The following is a 10737-nucleotide window of genomic DNA, read 5'->3' as shown; positions in this document are numbered from 1 at the left end:
GTTAAGAATGGCGAAATCTGCAAAAAGCTACACATAAAGCCAATACAAATGGCGAATTCTGCAATGTGAGGTACAATAGCCATTCAGAAAGGCGAATTCTACACAACATTCCATTTTGAATGGCGAAATCTACATGTTTCTGTACATAATGCCATTTTGAATGGCGAAAACTGCAATGGTGGTCGTCCTCCCCATGCAGGCCTACTGTTACCATAGAAGAAATGTGAGCAAGCGTAAATCTAAACCAGATTCAAAATATCATATATATTGTAACGGCACCCGAAAATACCCTAGAACAAGCCGTGACCGAAACCCTAAACACGTACGACAAACCGAAACGAAAAATAATTTTTTTAAGTTCTGCTGTCTCTCGCGGGACCTGGTTTGTATCATACATCTTTTAAAAGTCTTGGATTGATCGGATCAGAGTCTTTTTCTTTTGATTCTACTAGAATTTGAATAATTCAAACCTCATTATTTAAAACCTCATTTGAAATGGCTATGACATCAGAATTTGCCATTACAAATGGCTTTGGTACCTTTTTTGTTCAGAATTCGCCATTACAAATGGCCATTGTACCTTTTCAAATTATTGGTCTCCTGCACAAACTGAAAATAACTGACACAACCCTAGGATGCTAGAAATTTCGCCATTTCAAATGGCTTTAGCACTAATTGTGCAAGAAATTTTTAAACGACATTACATGTGATTTTGATTTTGAAAGAAGCATTAGTTAAGTAAAAAAACTCTACACCGAACAAAGTTGTCTATGTAGCTTGTTAGGAAACTGAAGTAAATTAGATTATAGTAATACATAGTTGTGCCAAATATGAACATGAATGTGATGATTTGTTTCTCATCTTGTATTTTTGTCTTCTATTGTTCGTTTTTCATAATTAATTGCAATTCAGGTTAATATTAGTTTAATTCAACCTAATCAAATCTTTGAGTTTTACTTTTCACAATCTAGCAAAACGAGTAATACAGAAAAAATGCTTCTCGTGAATAGACACCCCACTTACCTTATGTATGTTAATCATGTTTTTGCATGACTCGAACAACGATAACCAAAACGACATTGTTTTTTTTTTTTTTTTTTTGAAAAGTAAACTTCATAGAAACAACCAACCCACGAAACAGCGCGGCCAAACAAGAACACTACGTAATTAATTACAAAAGAACAAAGTTACACCACTTGGCCCAGGACACAGACCTCGCTTTCATTCTACTTCTAACCCAAAGATACCCAACCGACTTAATTTCGCTAATGATGTCTTCCACCCGCACTTGATTGTTAGAGAATTTGGCATCATTCCTAGCACGCCAAGTATTCCAACACCCGATTATGAGAATCCCGTAGAATAACTCTTTAGCTAATCCTTTCAGCCGTACATGTTCATGGAGCTTCAAAATCTCTCTAACAGTGTGAGCCACTCTACACCATCTCGAAATATGATACCAAGCCCTACTCGCCACCATACACGATGTAAAAAGATGGTTACTAGTCTCGTCATTCGAATCACATAAAAAGAATGACACATTGTTAATCTCGATATTTCTAACTCTGAGCGCTGTTCCTGTCAGAATTTTCCCCATTTCAGCTCTCCATGCGGAGGTGGCATTCTTGATGAGGAGCCAACCAGGGGCGGACCTAATGTGGTCCGAGGCGTAGCCCGGGCTACGGCTCAACTTTTATCCGCTAGTGTAAATTTTTTTTTTTCGTTTTTTATACTAAGGACACCTCTCAACAATTACTAGGACACCCCTCAAAAAAAATTACAAACTGAAATAAGCCCAATTTATTCTGATTATGTTGGCCCAAATAATCAAATGATAGCCCAATACTAGTTAACCCAAATAACAAAATAATAACCCAACAACATTGGGCGGCAGATTATTATGCAAGGATAATCAAAGGTCACGAACAAACAGGCGGAACACGGGAACAGTTCAACAATCGAACAGAATTGGCTTGGCTGAAGTGTTGAACTGCTGTTGTCGGTCACATTAGGTCACGAACAAACAGGCGGCAGATTATTTTTCACTTGCAGGTTTGTTTTTTGTTTGTTTCCCTTTGATTTTTTCAATATTAAAGTTTTATTAGTTTTATCACTTTGATTAGTTTCCCTTTGATTTTTTTTCCACTTGCAGATAATCAAAGGTCACGAACAAAGAAGTTTTATTAGTTTTATCACTTTATGAATATTAAAGTTTGATTTGGTATTTAGGTTTGTTAGTTGATTGTTTAGACTTTCAGTTTGAATATTTGATTAGTTTTATGAATATTTAGACTTTCAGTTTGATTAGTTTTATGAATATTGTTACTTATTGTTAATGGCGGTTTGATTAGTTTTATGAATATTGTTACTTATTGGTAATTGGTTGTTAGTTTGATTGTTTATTGGTTGAATTCTTTGTAGTGATGACGAAACCAAAATCCAAAAAACAAGCTTTAATTGGGAACTTTTTCAAAAGAAAATGATACAACTCCGAATGAAACAACTCCTCCGAATGTTGACGTTGATTCAAGTCCGAATGTTGATCAAGCAAATGATGACGTTGATGCAATTCCGAATGTTGATCAAGCAAATGATGATTTGAATGATAATCCTACAACTTCAATTCCAACAACACGAGGTATTATTGATTTGAATGATCTTCCTCCGGATCCATTTGATAGGCCACCTATTGCTAGTTATCACCCAAATCAAATAGATGACATAAGAAGGTCGTATCTTGTTAAAGGGGCTTTTCAACCACATAGTTATAAGTTTCCTGTTAAAGACTGTTATGGAAAAAAAAAGACGTTTTGTTGTTAGTTGGTTTAATAATTGTAGTTGGTTAGAGTATAGCATCAAAGCAGACAAAGTATATTGTCTATATTGTTACTTGTTTAAAGAAGATGTTGGTAATCAAGGCGGAAGAGATACATGGTCTTCTAGTTCTAAAGGCTTTAGTGATTGGAGTAAAAAGGGTCATTAAAGGAACATGTTGGGAATGTTGATAGTCATCATTCAAAGGCGGTACAAAAATGTCACAATCTCATGAATCAAAAGAAACATATGGATGAGAATATGAAGAAGTTGACTAAAGAAGAAATTATTGCAAATTATTATCGATTATTAGGTTCTGTTATGAGTGCTAGATTCTGTTTAAAAAACTCTTTACCTTTCGTGGCCATGATGAGTCGGAAGAATCTAATTCTCAAGGTATGTTTCTTTCGGTGTTAAACTTGATTAGTACTAACCACCCAGAAATTGGGAAGTACACATTAGGGAATGCGAAAAAGAACAATAAATTGACATCGCCAAAGATACAAAAGGAGATTATTGAATGCTTTTCGAAGGAAGTAACAAAAAACATTTGTGCACAAATTAAAGATGACGTGTTTGGGTTGTTGGTAGATGAATCCAGTGATGTTCTTTGAAGGAGCAAATGGCTGTAGTTGTTAGATTTGTTGATAAACTTGGTGCTGTTAGAGAGAGTTTTATCGGAATTGTTCATGTGAAAGACACGGCTTCTACAACTCTTAAACAAGCCATTGATAAAGCGTTGATTTTGAAAGATAACCCGTCTGCACATTACATCCATTGTTTTGCTCATCAACTTCAGTTGGTTATAGTCGCTGTTGCAAAAAAACATGCCGGTGTGAAAACTTTCTATGAATTCCTTTCCATGGTTGTCACTACGGTTTCAGCTTCTTGCAAACGAAAAGATATGTTAAGGGAGGAAAAAAAGGCGATAGTGGAAAAAGAGATACTTGAAGGTGAAATTAAAACGGGTAAAGGATTAAACCAAGAGGTTTCCCTAGCACGAGCCGGTGATACGCGATGGGGTTCACATCATAGAACCATCATCAGTTTGCTTAGATTGTTTCCGGAAGTTGTTACCGTACTTCAATATGTTAAAGAAGATGGAGATTGCAGTCAACAACGGACAAATGCAAAAGGTATTCTATCCTATTTTAAAAAACTCGAGTTTGTTTTTTATATGCATTTGATGGGAGATATATTAAGTTACACAAATGCTCTTTCAAAACACCTTCAACAAAAAGGTAAAGATTTATTAGAAGCGGCCAACTTGATAAATGGTACAAAACGAGCATTAAATGATTTAAGACAAAATGGGTTTGAGCCGATGTTGGAAAAAGTGACTTCCTTTTGTAAAAAATATGACATTACAATGTTGGACATGACGGAAAGTTATGGTAATCCAAGAAACCGAAAGAATGTCATTACAAATCGACATCATTTTGAAGTAGACATTTTTAATGAGGTTTTGGACATGCAAATTCAAGAACTAGGAAATCGATTTAATGAGGTAACAACTAGTTTGATAAAAAATATGTCGGGTTTAAATCCTTCTAACGGTTTATCTAAGTTTGACCCATCGAAGATATTAGCGTTTGCTAAGATGTACCCGGATGATTTTACTACACAAGTAATAGGGAGTCTTTTGGGTGATATTGAGTCATTTCGTCACACAATAAGCGATGATGATAACTTTGAAGACTTGAATGGAATAAGTGATCTTGCGCGTGTTATGGTTGAAACGGGAACGCATAGTTCTTGTCCTACAGTTTATCGGGTAGTTAAGCTAGCTTTGCTTTTACCGGTGGCAACCGCAACCGTTGAAAGATGTTTTTCGAAATTGAAGCTTGTGAAGACGGATTTACGCAATCGAATCGGTCCGGAATTCTTGAACAATGCTATGGTTTGTGCGGTCGAAAAGGATTTTTTAAGTGAAGTAAAAGACGACGATGTGATGGAACGATTTCAAGCTATGAAAAAAAGAAGATGACAAATCTATTAGGTATTTGTTTTACTTTATTTTATGTATTGTTGTTTTTTTAATATTGTACGATTGCACGGTAAAAAGAAAAAAAATTTTGGGATACCCCTGAATTTTTGTTCTAGTTCCGCCACTGGAGCCAACGCGCATAGTATATTTTCTTGTTTGATCCTTTTAATGTTTGCTTTTAACTCTAAAAAATAAATTAAGATATATATTAATTAATTCATTTGTTTGTTTTTATTCCGGGTATTCTAGTTTGTTGGTGCAGGCTCTTTCTTTGTAGGCATAGTAGAATCTCAAGTTCACACATACACACATACTAAACAAAGACGACAACGATGATTATAAATAAAAGAAAATGTATTTGAAAATTTCTATGTTTTTTTAAAGAAACTATGCTTTGTTAATTCTAAAGTTTCAAAAATAATTAAAAAAAAGTTAGTTGTGTATTTTATATATTTAGTATTTAATTGAAATTTATTGACTTAAACTATCAGCATGTCCAACCCTCGCCAAAGGAAAGGTGGGCAATCATACACGACCCACTTTCTCAGAGCTCACAATTTTGAAATTACTTTTCACGACTATGTGATTTCATACATACCTCTCTAAACTTATAAAATTACATATTTTCCCAAATCATGCATGAAAAGCATTGCATATCGTGTGTTCATTAAAATGTGTTTTAGAATATAACTTTGCAAGTTTAGAGGGATATATGAATTTATCCAGTTTGAATAGAAGGTTATTTCTAACCTATTATACCACTTTTGAAAAATAAAATATGCAATAATTTTAATAATTTTTTAAATATATAATAGTTTGAAAAAAATCATGTAGTGTATGCAAATCATTATGACCCAGGAACCATCACTACTAGAAAACTGGTATTATTCCAATCAAAATTTCTTATATATTTCCTATGAACGAAAATACCCACACTTTTCTTACGAAATTTCGACGAACAAGAAAGGATTTTAGTTTTGTGACAAAAAAACGACAAATTGGTTTGCGTAGAAAAACTGTCGAAACTTTCCGACGGAATTCGTTTTCATTTTAAATATTATTCGGAATTCGTAGGAATCAGTATGTGTAGGAAAAGTGTTGGCAATTTCCGATAGAATTCATTTTCATTTTAATCTGGAATGCTCGTATTTCAACCGGTCAAATACCAAGACTTAAATAATATGGAGTGTGTTCGTTCCGAGCATAGCGTGCCATCTAAATGGTGGCTTTACCTATATCACAACAACAAGAATCAAAATTAATTGCATGTAATTTCATCATACTAACTTCCAACAAAAATGATACACATTCATTATACTTCCATTTGTTTGTCCCGTTCGCAACGGGTCACTTACATAACCATTCTTAAACATAACATTCTAATTCGCTGACCAGTTCACAACGGGTCAATTACATGACCAGTCTTTTACTTCACATTCTAGCTTGTTTAACATGTTCGCAACGGATCAATCTCATATCCATTCTTTAACATCACATTCTATTTGTTTGACTCGTTCATAACAGATCAATTACATGACCATTTCTTTTACATCCTTATTCTAGTTCATTTGACCCGTTTATAACGGGTCAACATATGACCATTCTTTTACATATTCATTCTAGTTCGTTCGACTCGTTTGTAATGGGTCTATTACATGATCATTCTTTAATATGACATTCTAATTCGTTCGACCCGTTCGTATTGGGTCTATTTCATGATCATTCTTTAACGGACTACTATTACTACAATATATAACATTAAGCAATGCTACAAATAAACTTTAATCGTACAAGTAGCGTACCTCGGTCTTGAGTTTCATATTACTTTTTGTGGCTCAATCCTTCTTCCGTTATCCCTATACATAACCCGTTCATACTTAGAATTCATGTCTCATGCTTACTTCACATATATTCTTTGGTAAGATAACATAAAACTCAACACACATGACATTTACATACTCAAACAATGGTCATCATGTAGAGTCAAATGTCAATTTGCAAAATTCTTAACTAAAGCATTTCATCAAATACTTGGTAGGTATACGATTTAATTCATTCTCGAGTTGCCTATTTACTATCGATTTAGCCACATGTAGTCTATAATTCACAAGATTAAGAATTTCAACCTCATCCTATCACCATACCTTCATGAATTGCATTTAGTACTACATTCATGTCTAAAATGGCTCTAGTCTCATATTCATGACAAAACCCACTTCCATAATCATAAAGGTTTTCCCACTAAAACACTTAAACACAACAATTGCGCAAAATTGCGCATTCATAAACATTTCCTAATCATGCTTTTACATTAATTTACATCATATCATCATGACACCTAAGAATTAACCATTTCCACACATTCTCATCACATTCAATCTTCACCAAATCAAGAATTGTGACTTACCACTTGTTAGACAAGCATCGATGATTACTTATTAGGGCTCATGCATAAGATTAGCATTGATTTCCTCCTTCAATTTGTTATAGTTACAGATTTTAGTTTTAGGTTGAACTTGTTCTTCCTTCCTTCTCTCTCTCTCTAAACCACGCACGGACACACGTATACATAAAAAAATATGCATTTTGTTTTTCTTATACTCTAACTTTCCAAAGTGCCATATTCATCCCCTCATGTTTAATCTAGTATTTAATTTGTTACATGTTAATTTCCTTACTCACATAATGGTAATTTTTAGAGTAAACTGCCATTTTGGTCCCTGTGGTTTGGCCAGTTTTGCCACTTTAGTCCAAATCTCAAACTTATTACATCTGGGTCCCTGTGGTTTGCATTTTGTTGCCATTTTAGTCCAAATCTCAAATCAGGTCAGATTTAAAAAGAAAACCTGGTTTTTGTCCTTTTCCTCAGGGGCATTTTGGTCTTTTTGGATGTTATTTAAAGTTCTTCATCCCTCTCTTTCTCTCCATCTGCTCTCTCTCTCAACATCTGCTCTCTGTCTCCCTCTCTCTCTCTCTCTCTGAACTATGTACACCACACCACCACCACCCCCACATCATCCCCAACCTCCGCCATCGTCGCCGCCAACACCACCGATCTCCGGCCACCGCAACCACCATCACTCTCCATTCCTCCATCTCTTACACACACACACACACACAGACACCCACATCCTCCCTCTTCGATTCAGCTGGCAACGACACCACCAAACAACCCCCTCCGGTGAACCACCACACGCAACCACAACGATCAACCACTATCCCCTGCCCTTCGCCGTCCCCTCCCGATAAACAACGGCGGCAGCACCACCACCACTTGGTGGTGGCGGAGGGTACGACATCAGCAGAGCCGCCATGAGCGGCGGAGAGAGAGATATGCATGAGAGAGAGGGAGATCGAAGAGACGGAGCCGCGTTTCAGCGGCAGCGGCGGCGGAGCCGCGTATCAGCAGCAGCGGCGACAACCCTGTTTCGTTCGGGTTGTTTCTATTTGGGGCAAGGTCAGTTCTGTTCGGGTTATGCGGTGGTGGGGGTGATGATACGGTGGTGGTTTGTTCTTGTTCGAATCTTTTGAGGGTTTTATGAAGATGGGTTGTTTGTTCTTGTTCTTGAATTTGTGGGTTTAGGTTTTGGGTTTGGTTTGGAGTGATTGGAAGTAAAGGGGTTTTGATTTGTGGGGATTCTTGGTTTGGATTCTTGTTTGATCTGACATTTGATTGGAACGACGGATGGCGGTTTCTGCTGTTGCGGCGGTGGATGAACGGAGAGGATGTGGTGGTGGTGGTGTTCTAGAGAGAGGAGAGAGAGAAGAGAGAGAGGGGTTGTTTAGAGAGAGAGAGAGAGAGAGAGAGAGAGAGAGAGAGAAAGAGTGCAGAGATATGGGGTGTTTGGGATTTTGTTATATTTTTTTCATTTATAAAATATAAAATAACCAAAATGCCCCTGAGGAAAAGGACAAAAACCAGGTTTTTTTTTTTTTAAATCTGACCTGATTTGAGATTTGGACTAAAATGGCAACAAAATACAAACCACAGGGACCCAGATGTAATAAGTTTGAGATTTGGACTAAAGTGGCAAAACTGGCCAAACCACAGGGACCAAAATGGCAGTTTACTCTAATTTTTATAACCATGTTAACTATTCTTAGCCACCAAGTCCATACTAAATACAACTACTTCGTTAGTATTTTACTTAGTTCGGAATGTTAATTATCATATTTCATTCAAGTCATAATAATATAAAATTATTAACATGTGTGCAGTTTGGGGTGTTACATAATCATTAGTAGAGAATGCGTAGGAATCCAATTTATCATAAAAAATATTCTTAATAAATAAAATTAATGATATTAAATATAAACTTTTATTATTTATAAAAATATATGTTATTTTTAAATTAACTATCCGTAGGAAGTGTGTCGGAAATTCAGACAAATTACTCACAGAATGGATAGTTTTTTTTTTTTTTTTTTTTTTTTTTTTTTTTTTTTTTTGTAATACACATATATGTTATTTCTAAAACAAATTTATAAATATACGTAGAATATGTGTCAAAAATGCCGACAGATTTCTGACAGAATAGTTTGTAATTAATATCGGTAGGAGATGTGTAGGAAAATACTGACGCAATTCCTACGAAATACGTTTCCTTTTAACAATTCGTCATAAACTCGCAGGAAAATAATGAATGTAATAGCTCCGTAGAAAAATCGTAGGAATCCATATATGCCTTAATACGGTCTATTAGAGCATGTATGACTCGTGTTCTAGGTTACGATACAATAGCACTTAATACAACATGATGTAACCCTTCAATATCGAATGTTACATAATAAAGGTCTTAGTGGGCCTTTGAGATATATCAAGGCCCAACATGAGTTATTAGGGCATGTATGACTTGTAATCTTTGTTACGATATAATAACACTCAATACAATATGATGTAGCCTTTCAACATCGAATGTTTATCAATAAAGGCTTAATGAGCCATTAAGATATATCGAGGCTCAGGAAAAAAGAATACATTATGTTGGAATTGTGTAGGAAGAAAACTAATTTCATAGAAATTGAGTAGGAAAAAAGAATACATTCTGTTAGAACTATGTAGGAAAAAATATTTCGTAGGAATTATGTCGGAAAAACGAATACATTCTGTTGGAATTGTGTATGAAGAAATGTAGGAATTGTGTAAGAAAATTAAAATATATATAATAAAAATAAATATAAATGATTTAAACACAAAATTTTTAAAAAATTAATGTTTCGTGAGAAATGCGTTGGAAAGTTAAGAAAATTAATTCCGTGAGTAATGAGTAGGAGAATTCTAACGAAACATTTGTGTGGGAAATGAGTTAGAGAATTTGTAAAAATGCGTCAGAAAAGAATTACCCACGAGTAAAATTCCTACAACCCATTTTCGTGGAAATCCGTGGGTAACTGCAGTTACTCACGAATTTCCTACAGAAATTGACGTGGAAATAGTAGTAGTTTTCTGGTGCATAGCAGAAATTAGTGCTATGACATGATACGGTATTTTTTTTTGACGTGTTAATTATATACGTATTTGGTAGTCAAATGATACCACACAATATACCTTCATATTGTGCCAAAGTAAAGCCAAAAGAAAGGGAAGTAGAGAAATTTTAAAGCTCGTTTTATGTGTTTAACACGACTTAAAGCGATACATTGTTCTGTGATTATCATTGTCCATATTTCTTAATATAATGTTAACATCATATTGAAACTTTGATTAATTTTAGAGCCCATACCTCATCCTGCAAAAAAAAAAAAAGAAAAAAAAAAAGAAATCTTGAACTACATAAGACACATGCATATATTTAGCACCATTGGTTAAAAAGGAAAACATACAGTACTTGAACTAAATAAGAATTGGCATGTGGCATAAAAATTGGGGGACCCTTGCACTCACTTGTCTGTTTTCACGTACTTCTTCCTATCTCAAATCCTATGTCCTAAGTCCT

The 10737-nt window shown here is 35.0% G+C and overlaps 2 protein-coding genes across 2 annotated transcripts; both read left to right on the top strand.

The window, feature by feature from the left end:
* Nucleotides 1-495: 495 nt before the first annotated feature.
* On the top strand, nucleotides 496-2983 carry LOC110920079. Its single transcript, XM_022164315.1, has 3 exons — nucleotides 496-535; nucleotides 2477-2729; nucleotides 2839-2983. The coding sequence occupies exons 1-3, from the start codon at nucleotides 496-498 to the stop codon at nucleotides 2981-2983; spliced, it is 438 nt and encodes a 145-aa protein (XP_022020007.1).
* Nucleotides 2984-3436: 453 nt separating this feature from the next.
* On the top strand, nucleotides 3437-5078 carry LOC110920080. Its single transcript, XM_022164316.1, has 2 exons — nucleotides 3437-4588; nucleotides 5064-5078. Exons 1-2 carry the CDS (start codon nucleotides 3437-3439, stop codon nucleotides 5076-5078), a joined length of 1167 nt encoding a protein of 388 aa, XP_022020008.1.
* Nucleotides 5079-10737: the final 5659 nt, after the last annotated feature.

This window comes from Helianthus annuus, chromosome 16 (assembly GCF_002127325.2).
Source record: "Helianthus annuus cultivar XRQ/B chromosome 16, HanXRQr2.0-SUNRISE, whole genome shotgun sequence".
Taxonomy (NCBI): domain Eukaryota; kingdom Viridiplantae; phylum Streptophyta; class Magnoliopsida; order Asterales; family Asteraceae; genus Helianthus; species Helianthus annuus.
This window is presented reverse-complemented; position numbering and strand designations above follow the sequence as displayed.